This window comes from Neomonachus schauinslandi, chromosome 7 (genome assembly GCF_002201575.2).
Source record: "Neomonachus schauinslandi chromosome 7, ASM220157v2, whole genome shotgun sequence".
Taxonomy (NCBI): domain Eukaryota; kingdom Metazoa; phylum Chordata; class Mammalia; order Carnivora; family Phocidae; genus Neomonachus; species Neomonachus schauinslandi.
The window spans coordinates 38,030,744-38,049,547 of NC_058409.1; the positions used below are offsets into that span (position 1 = coordinate 38,030,744).

Below are 18,804 nucleotides of genomic sequence, written 5' to 3' on the forward strand. Positions count from 1 at the left end.
TTTTAATGTATTTGGTTTAAGCTAAATACAGGAAGGGATCTCAGAAAGGAAATATCCAGAGGCAGAAAGAAATATGAGGCTGGAGACTGGGAGAAAAGTCAAGAGGGAGAAAGGTGTTTGGAAATCTCTGCTATAGATATTCTATCACAGTGGCAACACATCCCTAACAAGGAAGAGATAGGAAAGAAGAAAAAGGAGGAAGAAGAAGAGAAGGATGAGGGAGGGGAAAATAGAGAAGAGGCAAAGACAATGTCTGGGAAACGCAACAGGAGGAAGCAGAGCAAATAAAGTAACCTGAGAAAGAAGGTCACGAGAACATTCACCTCAGAAAAAGCACTTCATCCTGTTTGATCGTCACAACAAATCCATGGAGAAGACAAGGCCACTGTCACTATTCTCACTTCGAAGTGAGGAAACTGGAGCTCGTGGAGGAGCTGAGTGACAGCAATTCCATTCACAGGCTGTGCCATCAGCTGCAGCAGAAAACACCCGGGTCTGGTCTGGACTCAAAGCCAGGTGCAGCACTCTGCCTCTGGGGCCTGTGGGAAGAAGGGAAGACAGTTCATGTCCCACACTACATGGGCTGTTGCTGACGGGGGGTGGGGGGGGCCACGTTTCCCCTCCCCGGATGAAGGCATCTCTGAAACCTGCCATGTTTGAGGCTGGCGCTCCCACTGTGCCTTTGCTGTGGTAAACACCAGTCAGAGCTGACTGTGGGCAGCAACCTAAAGTGGCTGAGGTTTTGCTTCACTGGGTTTCCCTTTCAGAGCTCTTCCCCCCTTTTATTAGTTTCCTAGGGCTGCCATAACAAATTACCACACACTGCTTGAGACATGAGAAATTTATTTTCTCCTAACTCTGGTGACCGGAAGTCCAGAATCAAGGAGTTGGCAGGGCTAGCTCCCTCTGGAGGCTCCAGGAGAGATTCCAACCCGTGCCTCCTACCTTTGATTTGTGGCCACATCACTCTATTCTCTGCCTCTGTGGTCACATGGCCCTTTCTTCCATGTGCTTGTTCTCTTCTGTGTGTCTCTTCGAAGTACACTTGTCATTGGATTTAGGGCCCATCTCGATAATCCAGGATGATCTCACCTCACAATCCTCAACTTAATTACATCAGCAAAGACCTCTTTGCTGAATAAGGTCACAATCACAGCCTCCAGGGATTTGACGAGGATAGCGTGGTGGGATCATTTAGCCCACCACACCCCTCATGCCCCAAACCCTTATCAGTTCTATCTTCTCTAATCCACCAACACCCAGGAATTGCTACTGCTGTTCTCCTGCCACCCATCCCATCCTTCTTCTTATCCTCTCCAAAAAGTCATCCCCTTGGGACCTAGGTTTTAAGGAGCTAATCAAATAAATTGAGGCAGCTTAATAGGAAAGGACCCAAAAAGCTCTTAGTTATGTAATTCTGGAGACAGTCCCCTTTTTTCTGTTATCTAACTGATCATCTCCCAAAGAACATTTTGTGAAACAATAATTCTATATGAGGTTAATAGGTATTAAAAACTGAAAAAAAGTGTTTAATGTTCTCATTAGTTTGGGATCTCTAGGTTAAAAAAAGAAAATTAAACAGGATTCCTTATTTCAAGACTGCTTTATTTGGCAGAAAAGACTATAATAAGCAGCATTTCTGAAATTTAGTTGACCAGAGTCCTTTTGATGTGAACTTCTCATGTGGCTCATGTTCCTTGGAAAATACTTGGCAAAATCTATCCTAACCCAACAGTGACTGTTAACAATCAAACTTTCAAGCCAAAGCAAACAAAACAGACTCCATGAAAGGAGGCTGGAGCCAGGAGGATAGAGGGAAGGAAAGAGGTTGGGTAAGTTCTTGATTGAGGAGGTATTTGGGGACACACATAAAATCTAGCTAGGGGGATGGTCATCTCAAAGAACCAGTACAGTTTACAACTCAAGTGAGCTCTGGAATTTCAGAAATAATCTTGTGTTCTGACACCAGATTCTCAGCATCAAGGGGTGCATACACATATTCCACTCCCGAAGGAGACATATCTCAGACTCTTGGGAATTTTTCCATCCACACACATCACTCCCAATGCTCTCCTGCATGCTCATGCATGCACATACCCACACGCCCCCAAAGAGACGTGGGATTGGCCCTGGGTGTATCAGTGCATTAAAAAATTTAGATTCATAGATACAAAGCAGCTCCCTTATTTTATAGATGAAAAAAAAATTCAGGAATATCAGCTGCCTTGTCCCAGGTCACAAAGCTAATTAATGGCAGAACCAGAACTAGAATCAAATTCAGTGCTCTAACCGTTTAGCCCATTCTCCAAACCCAGAGCAAAGAATCTCTTTTCCTATGGAAGACCAGTGTCCCTTATTTTTTTTTAATTAAACATTTAAAAATTAAAGCAATATAAATGAAAACCACTTAGGATAAATATAAAACATTACATGAATGCTTTTAAACTTAAAAGTCAATTCAATAAACATAGTAGGTGATAACTATGCTTTCATTCTTTATTATGATGTGTTGAGATGAAGAAAAGGGGGGGGGGGAGTAGATAAGGAGTAACAGAGAAAAAAATTCCAAATCTTTTCCAAAGCAGGCTTTTGAAAAATGTCTTGACAAAAAAAAAAAAAAATGGACAACTCCTTCCAGAATTTGTTAGGAAACTGGAGTTTGGATTAGAAGCAAAGGCATTCTTGAAACACTTCTCTCATATTAGTGAAAATCTTAATTTACTAGATTAAGTGGGAAATGCAGTCTTTACCTCAGACAAAGGTCATCCTTTAGGATTTACATCCTTAAATTCCAAGAGTATTATTACTGAAAGGATGAAAAGTTTTGTTTTCTTTATGCAGCTGTTTATAAAGGAGACCACCTATCGATGCATGTGCTAGGGACTGATGAAACCAAGTCAAAGGCCAGATCTCACCTATAGGCTAGAAAGTTACCTATTCCTGTTTCAAAGCTTGTAAATTACAACTTTTGGAGGGTGAGGGGAAGGACGGCGAGTTGTCTTTCTTCTGCAGTTAGATGGGGGAGGCCTCTTCAACTGAATTTTCCCCCCAGAAAATCATGAGTGTGGTTATAACAGGGTGAGACAAAGGAAAGGCGTAGATAATAGTAGATAATCTAGAATAGCTTTTTCCAAGCTTTATGGCCACAATCCACAGTTCAAAACTATATTTTGTTTTGAAATATATCGAAGTTCCAGAGCTCACTTGAGGTGTAAAATGTACTGGTTCTTTGAGACGACCATCCCCCTAGCTAGACATATAGACAGGTAGGTGGTGCTGCAGAACTATAACAAAAGTTCCACGAAATAATGTCTGCTTTTACATTGTTTCCATTCTCTACTATTCTATTTCATTTTTTTGATGCTAACCACATGATACACATTAATATAACAACTACCCTGCTAAATACTTTGGGGAAATATTGCATGTGGAAGAAACTACTGGGTCAGAGATGATCATTAGTGTCTAAGAACTGGAAAGTAACTGCATCTTCTCCAACCATAAACAGGTTAAGAGGAGAAAAGGTTAAATGTACTCTTTGGAACTCTGTCTAATATCAATGGAAAAAAGCACAAGGCATTACAGCTAAAGAATTTATAGCTTGTCAAGGCTAGAGAAAAAGGAAAATGTACCGGTTCAGTTCATTCCTTATTCCCAGGATCAGCAAATTGACTCCAGGATCTGTCAGAGGCCCCCACCTCACTGAAAGTTCTAACTAGCTACTGGAAATGTAGTTTTGTAAAGAACCAGGTTTAAGACTTGATTTAAAATATTTCTCTAAGGCACCTGGGTGGCTCAGTTGGTTAAGCATCTGCCTTCGGCTCAGGTCATGATCTCTGGGTCCTGGGATCGAGCCCCATGTTGGCCTCCCTGCTCCGCGGGGAGTCGGCTTCTCCCTCTCCCTCTGCCCCTCCCCACCACTCATTCTCTCTCTCTCTCAAATAAATAAATAAAAATATTTCCCTAATCAGAAAACATATCCCATGAATTACATATCTTATGATTTAAAATATGCAAAGGATCAACTCATGTCCCTCCTACACTCATGCCTGGCCACCCAGGTAGCTCTGTCAAGAGCTGCCTACATTTTTATTTACCAAATCACATGGTATAACACTTAAGGATATCAAAGTCATTCTGAGGTCAGACTGACCAGCAGGAGCAGGAAGTCTTTCTGTTAAGGGTGTTTTGTTGTTGCCGAATAACATTCTCAGAATCTACAAAGAGAGTCACAGTATTATCACTATCTAACGCTGTATATATTTGGGGTTTTCAGTCTGTTTCTTCCCACTAAAGTATAGGCTCCATGAGGACAAAGATAATGTCTGTCTTGTTTATATGTATATCCCCAACACCCCCCCAAAATTGCCTCACACACAGTAGATGCATATTCAATAAACCCACACATTGCAGCACTGCTGGTCTTCTGCAAAATAAGGAAAGGTGAGTTACGATAACTAACTCCAGAGTTCCAGAAGAGTTTAGAAACTATCCCTGATCATCACTGCTTCATCCATGCATGTACGCAAGAAGACAGGACCACTGTAAGTAATGAACAGCCTTAGTCAAATTCAGAAACACTCATCTATACACGCCCTGAGGTGGGGTGGGTGTAGGCCTTTTTCCTCTGATAAAATAAATACTTCAAAGAGCCAGAGGAGAAGATCTTTCATTCAGGGCTTTTCGGGCCAATGACAGCTCACTTAGCTATGGATACACAGCATTTTACTCACCCACATACTTACCCAAAAATCCACGCGACCTGGCCAGACCAGGACAGGCCCACACAGTCACATCGTTCTTGGGACTACCTTGGCCACTTGCAATCTCCTTTGTCTTAGGTAGCCAGATTAGCGAACAAATCTGTAAAAATGGCCAAAAAAAATACAGAGTTATGACAATGTCTGATTCATTATGAATGTATTTCGAATGGATTCTAGGCAGTATGCTCTGTCCACATCCATCCTCCAGTCCATAGCTGGGGTTAAGGTGTTAGAGGAATTATGTTAGTTCTAGGAAATTTGATCCCAAGACAACAAAGACTAAGTATACAAATAGGTTTAGGTGCAATGAACCTACAAACGTGAGCACAAAGCAATGCTAAGAAAGAAGGGAAATGTGGGAAATAGAGGGGGAAGGAAAGGACACACAGATCAACTTGTGACTCCCAGAGAAAATTTTACAAAAACCAACTGTCCAGAACTGAAATCCTTATAGACTCAGAAAGTACAGAGAGGTGTGTTTCAGTCCTATGCTCTATCAGCAATCATTTTCACAAGGTTCTAGAAGATCAAAGTGAAGGCAAACTCCCACAGAGATGTTTACCTGTGAGTTTGTGCTTGGGGTCTGGATGCTTTGACCAGTATTTACGTCCAAGACATGTAAGTGTCCATCTTCCATTCCGCCTCCAACAGCAAGGACTGCAGACTGCCAGGGACACCAATCCATGGCCTTGGAAGTTCAAATAATCACACAGGCAGCTCAGCCTTGGAGAAAGTGAACTTGTGAAAGTGACACGCTCAGGTAAGCAGGAGTCCAGAGGTCTGCGCACACCCCAGCTCTCCTGGAGCCTCTGATCTGAAGGCCAGAGCAATGGCACTCTCTAGAGATTACTTCTAAGGGACTAGAAATCACCTGTTAGGTGCCTTCCTCAAATTTTGAGAACTGCCAGTATATTAAACCAAGAAAAAGCATCCAATAATATATTTTTAAAAATATACTCAACATGTCCTATAGGGCAAAAATCTGCTGCTGGAGTAGGTGACATGTGCCCACCAGAATCTGGTTCTGAAATGAAGCCTTTCTCTCATTTGTCTACCTGTGTCTTTAGGTTCTAGGTCAGAGAAGAAAGGACAAAATGGAGCCACACATAATTGCTCGCAGCCCAAAAACTCTCATGCATTTCAACTCCTAATACATTTTTTTAGAAAGGAAAATTGCCTTTGATTCCCTACTTATAAATTACTATAGGTAATCCTGAAAAATAAGATTCAGTATTGCATATTTATACTGATAATTGAAATGATGAGTAACAATAATTTTAAAGGACATTCTAAGAAATATTTCAGTTATATATATATCTGTATATCCTTATCTACATGTCCATCCTGCCATTAGCTGTCACAAGGCTTGGCTTGCTCAGGCTTCAGAAACTCTTGGTTCAATTCACTGTATTTCTGACAAGGTACGTAAGAAAGTAACTTGTTTTGCTTGGCTTGGGTTTTTCATGTGTTGGGTTTTTGTTTTGCTTTATTTTGTTTTTGTATTTTGTTTGCTGACAGAATATTTTACATACATTTTCCCTAGATTTTTCCCAAATCATTAATAATGGGTATTTGGACCTAAAATCATTCTTAATGTCCTGTGGATATTAAAAACCACAAGCCAGAGTACCACTGTGCTTTAGCAGCAGGTGCTACCTATTACACCCTATGTCAGGAAACTCTGTGATAACTTTGTAAGTTCTCATTCTAACAAATTTGCTCATAGTTAATAAAGTAGAACCATTTCTTTGCTCTGTGAGTGATAAATATTCTGGGACTATGTTGAGGCCAAGACATATATCTATGACACCAAAGGAATGAGAGTATGGATTTTTTTTTACTAGGAATAAGAATTTAAAATACAGAGAAATAAAAAAATATTATGCAGAAAATGGTAGAATATTGGTTTAACTGTGCAGCACCCTTCCTCCTCCTTCTCACAGTGGGTTTCCTTTCCATGGGTGTGAGCTCATGACCTAGACCTGGACAGCCAGTGAACCCATCTCTCTGACCACAGTTATCTGCTGAGAGATGAGAATGTGCCCAAAGTCCCACCAGAGTCCTGCCTGGGACTTTTCTACCAGAGTTACAAGGAGCATAGTTTCTTTATCAGCTCCCATCAGGGAGAATCAATTTGAAGCCGTAAGAGCCATCTTGCCCACAAAATGTTGTCTGAATAAAGAATGAAACCCAACAGAGTCAGGCAGAGCCAAGAGCCAAAGAGAGAGGGTTCTAATGACATTATTTAAGGCCCTAGATCTGGACAGTATTGAAAGCAGCTGTATGTACCCAGAACTCCTCAGTCGTAAGAGAAAATACATTTACTTTTTTGCAGAAGCTCAAGCTTACCTCTGGTTTCAGTTACTTACAACTACAAAATCTGACACATGGGGGTGTATAAATAGGGTTGTCTTTCAAGACAGTGATGGCAAAATCCAAAACAAATTCTGGGGGAAGAAAATCTCAAAGCATTGCCTTAATGGCTTCGTTCTCATGTGTGAAGGATAGTCAATGATCTCTGAGTGAAGAGCAACTTGGAAAGCTATTGGATGTCTTACCTTGACTGCTGTAGGTTGGGGTATAACTTTCAGCGGTTGAACCTGGGCTTTCGCACCCGGGTCATGGGGCCATATCGTCAGCAGTCCATCACTACAACCACTGGAAAGCAGCCTGCCATCAGGGGACCACTTGAGAGCACAGACAGCTTGCTTGTGGTGAAGTGTTCCAATGTGATGCTGGGCAACCCGAACATCGTGATGAGAAACACGGCCCAGCCTCGACCCGCTGCACAGAGGTAAAGGGGCAGGTTTCCAACAGAAAACTCGAGCCTGGATTCTAGCAATAGCTTATAAGCATTTGAAAACATGAAGGAAAGCATAGTTCAAACTACCTAAAGACCCCTCAGGACAGATTCAAGACACAGGTTTTGAACATCTGTTGGGTTAATAAGGATAGAGTATTCTGCCTGGGTGATTGTTTTCACAAGTGAAAAAATTTTTGTGGCAAAGTTTCAATGTGGATATTGAGATGATATCCTTTGATAGATATTTATCTTTTTTACAATTTTATTTATTTATTTGAGAGAGAGAGAACGCAAGCAAGTGAGAGCACAAGGTGGGGGGAAGGGGCAGAGGGAGAGGGACAAGCAGACTCCCTGCTAAGCGGAGAGCCCAATGTGGGGCTCGATCCCAGCACCCTGGGATCATGACCTGAGCAGAAGGCAGCCGCTTAACCGACTGAGCCACATTTTGACAGATATTTCTAACGATTTTAATATGATGCAGGCAGCTATGGAAAAGATAAATTTAGAAGATTGCCATATTTCCCCAGGGAGTAGTTTATGTACTGAACCTAGGAAATAGTACTTTTCTGGAATTCAGAATATTTCATATTATCTCAATGCAATGGTTTTAGAATATATATATTTATAGTGAAATGTCAGAGATAGAAACGTGTTATTTCCTTTTTCTATTAAACTACAAATCCACTATTAGTTTTGTTAATGTTACTAATACCTAAAAAGAGTAGAAAACTATCTGAATGTCACAGCAAACTGCAATGTGATTCAGAACCAGTAGATAATGTCACTGGTAGTGATTTGGATCCAAAGAATGATAAAGATCCTATCACTTTATCAAAGATAATAAACTCTTTCTGGGCTAATTTAATTTTCTCCAAGGAACAAGTAAACAACTATCTACAATTATTTCTGAAATTTCTCAAAATCTGGTCTCGTATTTTTTAAAACGATTCAGGCACCACACTGAACAGCCTTCTGATGAACAATATGGGCTCTGCAGCCAGACCACCTGGGTTCAAAGCCTGACTCTGCCCCTTTTACTAACCATGTGACCTCAGGCTAGTGTCTCCGTTTATTCATTAAGAATAAGTTGGCAGGAAATTAGAAACCCCTCTACAGCATTACTGAAGGGATTAAAACGCAATTATGCACATAAAGAGTACAGCACAATGCCCAGCACACTTTACTCCAAAAATATTAGCTGCTGTCATAAGAAACGATCTGTTCATTTTCCTCATGGATAATAAAACTAAATTTAAACAATGCAGACTGTAAAAAGAATTCATATAGAGAACTGACCTCACCACAACTTCTCACAGTAAATGATTAGCCCTTTATATGGTATTTTGTTTAAGTGGCTTTAAGTTTGACCTGTAATCACAAGGTATTGAAATCTCAAATTTATATCATAGCTGCTTAAATTATAAAAGACCTTGGAATTTATTTAATTTAAACCTACCTTAAGAACTACAGTATAAAAATGAATGGCGATGGGGCGCCCGGGTGACTCAGTCAGTTAAGCCTCTGCCTTCAGTTCAGGTCATGATGTCAGAGTCCTGGGATCGAGCCCCCCATGGGGAATCCCTGCTCAGCAGGGAGTCTGCTTCTCCCTCTCCCTCTGCTGCTCCCCCTGCTTGTGCTCTCTCTCAAATAAAAAGTAAAATCTTTAAAAAGATAATGAATGGCAATTATTAAAAGCAATATATATTTAGATCAATTATATAGGATCATAGGAAAAAGTCATTTAACTTTTCTGATTGAAAAGAATACACAAGGGCGCCTGGGTGGCTCAGTTGGTTAAGCGACTGCCTTCGACTCAGGTCATGATCCTGGAGTCCCGGGATTGAGTCCCGCATCGGGCTCTCTGCTCGGCAGGGAGTCTGCTTCTCCCTCTGACCCTCCCCCTCTCATGCTCTCTCTCTCTCATTCTCTCTCTCAAATAAATAAATAAAATCTTAAAAAAAAAAAGAATACACAAACAATGAATCATGGAACACTACATCAAAAGCTAATGATGTAATGAATGGTGACTAACATAATATAATAAAATAAAATTTTTTTTAAAAAGTAGGTAGACTAAATCAGTAGTTCTCAAAAGTGACGAAGCATCAGCATCACTTTGGAAATTAGAAATGCAAATTATCGGCGCCTCTTCAGACCTACTGATTCAGAATTTCCTGGAGACAGACTAGCAGTCTGTGTTATAAGGAGCCCTCAGGTGATGTTGCTGCATGCTCAAGTTTGAGAATCATGGAACCGGCTGATCTATGAGGTTGCTTCTAGCTCTAACATCTGTGGATCTGCCTGGGTGATTGTTTTCACAAGTGAAAAAAAATGTGCCCCAGAGAGCTTAACATATTCCAAATTATTGATCCTGATAGCAATAAATACTTGATTCCAACAAAATATCCCTCTGATAGGTATTACTTGGTACAGAGAAACGTTTTGCTTAAACAGATTTTTACCTTTTAGCTGAACAATTTAATGGATCCTGAACCTCGCTTTCCAATACCAGCATATGGTCCAGGCACATAGCCACCATGGTACCTGTGGCCACTGGACCACTTACCTCACCAGAAGATCAGGATATTCAAGAAGGTAGGATCATAACTGCTGCTAACTAATATCCTGTTTGGTTTTGGTTGGTTTTGGTTTTGGTTTTGGTTTTAAATATTATGGGTCTGTTCACTCAGCCCCCATAATCACTCAGTGATACAAATATAATTCATTCTACTAAGATGCTTCTTACCTGCTGAGAATACAGTCATTCCAGCTCAGAGCTGCAACCACTGACAAATGACCAAGCATATTTCTCAGCCGCTTTTTAGTTACCACATCCCATAACTGAAAAAATGAACAAGCAGAGAAATATAGCATTGTCTTTTTCACAGTCCACTGTCTTCTTAAAGGCCTGATAGCAATTAATGTTGCTACCGCCAGTCCTCGTACTAAGCGAAAGCTCAGCTCCTTTAACCCTGGGCAGCATTTCTCAACCCTGTCTGTATATGACATCACCTACGGAGCTTGCTATGGATGCTAGCCATTCTGATTTAATAATGGATACGGCATTTATTTTATGACATTTATTTTAAAGCTCTCCAGGTGAATTCAATGGGCAGCCACAGGTTGAGAATGGCTCTCACACGTCTAGTTTCTTCTAAATTGTGGAATTTCATATCTGGAAATCCACTGACAGGCTAAAAGACTCCTTTTCTGCCACCTGTAAGTGATACTCTGACCCATATGAGAAATGGAACTTTGCTGTAAGAAGAAATCATTGACATAACCTTCATAGCATCCAATATCATTGTAGAGATGAGAAGGCAGTGAAAGCCATCCATGGTCCTCCAAAGTCATTGAACACATGAGTAATATTTTTACAGTTTTGCTATATTGCTGTATTGCTACAGTTTACAGTATTGCTAGTAATAATAACACATGAGAAGTTAAATAGACTGATGGAAACTGGGTAAATTCCCATTTCAGAGAGCCTATCAGAAAAAAAAAATTCACTCATTTTAAGTAACTCTACTCCTGATCAAAGCTTGTGCAGAGAAAGGAGAGCTGAAGGTTATCTTCCTCTCTCCAAAGTCCTAACCCTGGGGATTCTACAAGCCCAACTTTAATACAAGAGAAAAGACTTTTAAGGGCACCTGGCTGGTTCAATCAGAGGAGCATGCGACTCTTGATCTCAGAGTTGTGAGTTCATGCCCCACGTTGGGTGTAGAGATTACTTAAAAAAATAAAATCTTTGAAAAAAAAGACTTTTAAAAAGGTAAATATGACAGAAAGAAAGGTGGTGTGAAAAAAACTAGGTAGGGTATCCTTAAGTCCTCATTAAATGCCATTCAAAAAAGGAACCAGAATGCTATATCCACTCAATCCCCATAGTTTCAAGCACCACAATTAATAGAGATTCTCTATTGTATATTGTTATTAAAGGTCAATTTTAGTTATGTAGCAATTACACAGAGTACATTTTGAGGGGGGGAAAAAAAAACAACTGTTACTTGTACTTCTCCTTCGCTGGTGCCAACTGCCAGGCAGGTTCCGTCTCTTACCCAGGACACAGAAGATACATAGTTACAATTGAGATTTAGGTCTATGTTTTCAGTCACATTGTAGTTTTCCCCATTCCAGACAAACACAGAGGATCCAAGGGCTATAGCAACAAGATTTTGAAAATTCCAATCCAGAATATTCAGATCTATAAGAAAAGCATTTCATATTAGGGTAATTATTTAGTCAAATAAAAAACATTTTCTTTTTTTTTTTTAAGATTTTATTTATTTATTTGACAGAGAGAGACACAGCGAGAGAGGGAACACAAGCAGGCGGAGTGGGAGAGGGAGAAGCAGGCTCCCTGCAGAGCAGGGAGCCCGATGTGGGACTCGATCCCAGGACCCTGGGATCATGACCTGAGCCGAAGGCAGTCGCTCAACCGACTGAGCCACCCAGGCGCCCAAAAAACATTTTCAAGTAACCAACTTTTTTGCAGATAGATGAGAAAAATTAATACCTTTCCCATGGTAGTTGGAAAATAGAATCACATATGCAAGCAGATCATTAGAAGTTCAAAAATAAAAACTAGAATTCTGTGTTAAGATTCACAGTCTAATGAGCAATAATGCTTACTATTTATACTCAAATATATTTATTTAGAGTCATTTAGAGAACTTGGAAGTTTAATCTACCATTATTAGTACACATGGATTTTACCTAACTGATCACTAAAAATTAAAAACATATTTTTGTCATTGAAATTATCTGGTCTTTCTTTTTCTTTTTCTATTTTAATTCCAATATAGTTAACATATAGTGTTATATTAGTTTTAGGTATGGAATATAGTGATTCAACAATTTTACACATTACTCAGTGCTAATAATGATAAGTGTACTCTTAATCACCTGTTTCACGCATCCTACCCACCCACCTCCCATCAGGCAAGGATCAGTTTGTTCTCCATAGTTAAGAGTCTGTTTTTTGGTTTGTCTCTTCATCATATGGTGTTTGTCTTTCTGTGACTGATGTATTTCACTTAGGTCCATCCTTGTTGTTGTAAATGACAAGATTTCATTCTTTTTTATGGCTGAATAATATTCTTTTTATGGCTGAATAAAATTCAAACATATATATACAGGCATATCGTATGTGTATATATATATATATATATATATATATACATATATATATATATCACATCTCTTTTTAAGATTTTTTTATTTGAGAGAGAGAGAACGCAAGCATGGGGAGGGTTAGAGGGAGAGGGACAAACAGACTCCCCACTGAGTGTGGAGCCTGGTGTGGGGCTCAATCCCAGGACCCCGAGATCATGACCTGAGCTGAAGTCAGACGCCTAACAACTGAGCCTCCCAGGCACCCCCATACCGCATCTTTTTTATCCATTTATCTATCAGTGGACACTTGAGCTGCTTCCATAATTTGGTTATTGTAAATAATACTGCAGTAAACATAGGGGAAAAGCATATAACCCTTACAGAGACATCCTTGAACCCTCAATATCCATATGAAAGATGCCACCATCATTTCAAACCAAAAATACCACCCAACTACAGTATATCTAGAAGAAGTGGTCACTGGCTTCTAAGTGATACTTGGAAGTTCCTAGCAGTGTTCTCCAGCTTCTACTATTAGAACTCTTTGACTGCCAAAAGAATCCATATTTGTATGACCACATACTAAAATGTATCCTATCTTATTTCTTTTTTTTAATTGAGATATAGTTGACATATAGCCCTATCTTATTTCTTATAAGACAAAAACTCTTATCCTCATTGATACATATCAATATAAAACTATGAAGCACACCAACTCCACTACAGTTTTCTAAGCCACCGATAACCCACCTCTCCCACCGATGACAACTCTAAACTCCGAACAAATAAAAAACAAACCCCCTCAGAACTGGAAAATAAGCAAAAGCAGTTAAACTAAGTAAAGGAGTCAAAACTAGAAGAAGCAACCTGCCCAGGGGTGAGATTCTCACTTTTTTTTAATCACATGGTTTGGCCAGAGGGTGGGCCCCAGTCACGGAACAGCAGCCCTGCTAAAACTCTGATAGAAAGCTCATCATCTTTCTGGTGAGAGGAGCCAGGGAAAGGAGGCTGAGGTGGCCAAAGTGTGTAGAGAAAGTCCTGGAGGGAAGAGAGCTACAGAAAGGCATTCCCTTGTTGTGAATGTATGAACCCACACACATCTCAGCCCTACCGTGAAATCATGTTAGTACAGGGAAAACTCAAATCAGCTTAGCAAAGGCTTTGAGAACTTAACTGAGATCTGAAGTCCATTTAGGACTCAGACTAGACTCTGATCCGTATATATGAAGGATAGACCCAAACCAGCATAGTCAAAGCAGAAGGAACTGATCTGAGACTCAAAACACCACCCACAGACACCTGGGTGCCTCAGTTGGTTAAATGTCTACTCGGCTCAGGTCATGATCCCAGGGTCCTGGGATCAAGTCCCGCATCAGGCTCCTTGCTCCTCAGGGAGCCTGCTTCTCCCTCTGCCTGCCGCTCCCCCTGCTTGTGCTCCCTCTCTCTCTTGTTCTCTGACAAATAAATAAATAAAATATTTTAAAAAATAAAAATAAAACACCAGCCACAAAAGGCAAGAAAAAACTTAAGGTATAAACGTAACTAAGACGGGGGCGCCTGGGTGGCTCAGTTGGTAAAACATCTGCCTTCAGCTCAGGTCATGATCCCAGGGTCCTGCGATCAAGCCCCACATCAGGCTCCCTCCTCTGCAGAGAGCCTGCTTCTCCCTCTCCCTTTGCCCCTTGAATTGAAAAATAAATGAGCAAAAGCTAGGGACTTTTGGAATAATATCCAAAGATCTCACATGTGTAATTAGATTCAGGTCTTGGAAGCAAGACAGTAAGTCTTCAAATTACCTTAGAGCTCTCACCAGAAACTATGGAGGCCAGAAGTCACTATAATATCTTTAAAATGCTGAAAGAAAAAAATCTAGCAACCCAGAATTCTATATGCAGAAAAAATATCATAAAATGGAATGTAAGAAGTGTAAGAGAAGTCTTTGCCAACTAACCTGATCTGAAAGATGCTAAGAGAAGCTTTTCAGGCTAAAGAGAAATTAGATGAAAGGGAAATTTGGATCATCAGGAATGAAAGAGAAGAGTGGAATTGGTATATATTTGGGTAAATATGAAGATCATTTTCCCCTCTTTTATCTGAAATACATATATGTATAGTTTTTAGAGTAAAATGTATAACAATGGTAGATTTTCAATGTATGTAGATGTAAAATATGACAACTGTAGTAACCTAAAAAAAGTTGGGGGGTGGTGGCGACATGTGTAATTACAAAATTTGCATCTACCTACCTATTCACCAGTCCCAGTGTATCCTCTTCATTGCCATTATCATTAATTACCAACATCCTGCCTTTGCTCACATTGTTAACATTGCTGAAAATGCTCTATCTTCTCTCCCCCACCCCTCCATATCCTACTCATTTTTCAAGACCCAGCTCAAGTCTGAATATCTCCACAAACTCTTTTTAGACAAAGATCCAAAGATCACTGAACTACTTATTATAGCTCCTTTTACCCAACAGCTCATTATTTATATTCTACACTAGCATGTTGGTAGAAGTTCCATGTGAGTTAGTCCTGTCTTCCTAGGGCGCCTGGGTGGCTCAGTCGGTTGAGCGACTGCCTTCGGCTCGGGTCATGATCCTGGAGTCCCGGGATCGAGCTCCGCATCGGGCTCCCTGCTCGGCAGGGAGTCTGCTTCTCCCTCTGACCCTCCCCCCTCTCGTGCTCTCTATCTCATTCTCTCTCAAATAAATAAATAAAATCTTAAAAAAAAAAAAGTCCTGTCTTCCCAGCTAGATTATAAACTAGGCACATAACAAGAAGACCCAATGTGGCTGTTTGACTGATTAGATTTATCCATGTTTAAAATATATGCCTAAGAATAGGCCCCCATTCTCAGAGTTCATTCTAATACAGTAAAAACAAAACAAAACAATGTATATTTCTCATACCCCACCAACACCAACAATACCCATTCCAAACATGAAATTTGCACAGGGAAAAGCCAAACTACATTAACCATATTTGAATAGTACAGCTTTGGGACATGAGGCACAAGGGCCACTGGGTTTTTCCAGAAGCAAATTTCAAGTTTATGCCATAGCACAGGATACATTTTGTCACTCCAACTTTTCAATTCATGATCTAAACCATAACTTACAATAGTCATTTCGAAGACCAGTAAGATGAATCTTCACTTCCGGCTGGAGTATGGAATAGTCTATATCACTGACTCTTTTAAGATGGAAGGATTCATCTCTGACTCCATCTCTGCAGCCTATAAAGAACAAATGGCTCCACATATCGTTATGATCCCGGAAGCATAATATTTATACAGGTATTAAGACATAACAAAGTGAAAAAGAAAGTAATTGTCATGTTAGAACTGAATTACAAGTTGCAGGAGAAGGGAAGGAAAAAAAGACTTCAGTATTAATTTAAACAAAAATTAAAAAAAAATACTTCATGACATGGGGTGCCTGGTGGCTCAATCGTTAAACGTCTGCCTTCGGCTCAGGTCGTGACCCCAGGGTCCTGGGATGGAGACCCACATCGGGCTCCCTGCTCCGCAGGAAGCCTGCTTCTCCCTCTCCCTCTGCCCCTCCCCCTGCTTGTGTTCCCTCTCTCGCTGTCTCTCTCTCTGTCAAACAAATAAGTAAAATCTTTAAAAATATATATATATTTCATGACAATTTTTACTAAAAAGCACAAGTGCCAGACCTAAATGTAATATCTTGTGGGAAGCCTGCAGAAACACTATATCATACTTTGAATATTTATTCTGTCACTTGAGATTTTAAAATCACAGTAATTTTCGCTTATCCATTTGTCTAGCACATCAACAATTACCTGATAGATGTAAGCTCTACTCTGAGTCTTTGTCAGTAAATATCTGTGGATTCATTTATTTTGGCTCTTTGTCTCACTGTTTCTGTACCAGCGTACACAGAGTTACTTCTGGCTAGTTTTACCCATGACTGTCTGAGGTCAGGGTCCTACCTTGGGTTCAGTTTTAATTCTCATCAAAAGACCCACCTAAGTCTAAACCACAGGCCACCATCGTTTCATCCGTCCAACCACTTGGCTAGTGATCAAACCGAAAATGACATAAATTAATAGGCACTGAGCCCACCCAGGTAATATTTGGTCTCTATGACCACATGCCTTCTGATAAAAGGCCTAAGAGCTTCACGATGCTATACCAAGAAGTAGATCGTTACTCACTGCCTTGGTGTTAGCCACGAAGACCTGCAGCTGTGGGCAAAACTGAACGGTTACTAGAAACACTCAAGCACCTCCAATAAAGGTTTTTTAAAAAAACAAGTACAAACTTCCAGTTACAAAATGGAACTAAACACTCAACCGACTGAGCTACCCAGGTGTCCTGGGAAGTTACAAAAGTCATGGGGATGTAATGTACAGCATGGCAATTATAGTTAATAATACTGGATTGCATATTTAAAAATTACCAAGAGAATAGGTCTTAAGAACAAGAAAAAAAATTCTGTAACTATGAATGGTGATGAATGTTAACTGGACTTACTGTGGTGATCATTTTGCAATATATACAAATGTCAAATCATTGTTTTACGCCTGAAGCTAATACAGATGGCCTATGAATAACATGGGTTTGAACTGCATGGGTCCACTTACATGTGGATTGTTTTTATAAATACCACACAGTACTGTAAATGTATTTTCTCCTCCTTATAATTTTCCTAATAACATTTCCCTTTTTTCTAGCTTACTTTATTGTGAGAATATAGTATGTAATACATATGACATACAAAATATGTGTTAATCAGCTGTTTATATTATTGTTAAGACCTCCAGTCAACAGTAGGCTATGAGCAGTTAAGTTTTGGGGGAGTCAAAGTTATACACAGATTTTGACCCAAGTGAGGGGTTACTTTTCAGAAGTGTGATCTAAGGGGCACCTGGGTGGTTCAGCCGTTAAGCATCTGCCTTCGGCTCCGTCATGATCCCAGGGTCTTGGGATCAAGCCCCACATCGGGCTCCCTGCTAGTAACCTTTCAGTTTTGCCCCGTGGGAAGCCTGTTTCTCCCTCTCCCACTCCCCCTGCTTGTGTTCTCTCTTGCTGTCTCTCTCTGTCAAATAAATAAATAAAATCTTTGGGGTGCCTGGGTGGCTCAGTTGGTTAAGCGACTGCCTTCGGCTCAGGTCATGATCCTGGAGTCCCGGGATAGAGTCCCGCATCAGGCTCCCTGCTCAGCAGGGAGTCTGCTTCGCCCTCTGACCCTCCTCCCTCTCCTGCTCTCTGTCTCTCATTCTCTCTCTCTCAAATAAATAAATAAAATCTTTAAATAAATAAATAAATAAATAAATAAAATCTTTAAAAAAAAAAGAAGTGTGATCTAAGTAGACTGAAGGAGGTGAATGAAGCAGGAGAACTAAGTTCCTACCTACTATGCTAGAAAGATATGATAAAGTCTAAAATCTCAAGACAGAGCAGTTTACAAATATTACTTAGAAAATAGATGTATTTTAAAAAAGAAAAGAAAAGAGATGTAAATAGTAGGGGAAGAGCTGGAAGAGGTGGTTGCCTCTAGGAAACAAGACTTGGGGATGGGACAGGTAAGGCAGAGAAGTAGGAAAATTATCAAAATTTTATAATTATGTTGATTAGTCTAATAAATATAAAAATAATACATTCTAATATATTCTAAGGTAAGGAAGAAATGAAGGAAGCAGGGAGAGAGAAGGATAGGAAAGAAGGACAAACAGAAAATCTTTGGCCCATACCTTTCCAGGCACACTGGGATTGCTCACAGAGCTGCATTTGCCCACTAACCCACTGAGCCACCTTCTGGGTCGAAAATAGCTGGTTTAGGCATTTCTGAAAACAAGCAAATAAATATTTCTTTAGAAACATACATGTACATCTCAGATGTTATGCATGATATAGTGTTAAAACTGATAATTCACTAGGAAGGTCAAAGTTTCCACATTATCAAACCCAATGCTACAACTGTTATTATTTACTACCTAACCACTGTGTAGTGAACACAGTGCTGAGCATTTTACTTGTATTATTTCTAATGTCCCCAACAACTCCATAGGGCAGGTATTCCTCAGCTAGAATAAAATCTTCTTTTATTCTTCTAGCCTAAAAATCCTTTTAGCCCACAAACCAACTAAAGGC

The 18,804-nt window shown here is 40.0% G+C and overlaps 1 protein-coding gene across 1 annotated transcript in view; it reads right to left on the reverse strand.

Moving 5' to 3' along the window:
* Positions 1 to 354: 354 nt before the first annotated feature.
* The window catches only part of CDC20B (cell division cycle 20B), a 41,700-nt gene continuing 23,250 nt past the window's right edge, over positions 355 to 18,804 (reverse strand). The window contains exons 5-12 of the mRNA XM_021702120.1: positions 18,405 to 18,498; positions 15,802 to 15,918; positions 11,574 to 11,770; positions 10,313 to 10,407; positions 7,322 to 7,547; positions 5,326 to 5,451; positions 4,746 to 4,863; positions 355 to 539 (exon numbers count right to left, since the gene is read on the reverse strand). Coding sequence (XP_021557795.1) covers positions 355 to 539; positions 4,746 to 4,863; positions 5,326 to 5,451; positions 7,322 to 7,547; positions 10,313 to 10,407; positions 11,574 to 11,770; positions 15,802 to 15,918; positions 18,405 to 18,498 — 1,158 coding nt within the window. The remainder of the gene's footprint in view (positions 540 to 4,745; positions 4,864 to 5,325; positions 5,452 to 7,321; positions 7,548 to 10,312; positions 10,408 to 11,573; positions 11,771 to 15,801; positions 15,919 to 18,404; positions 18,499 to 18,804) is intronic.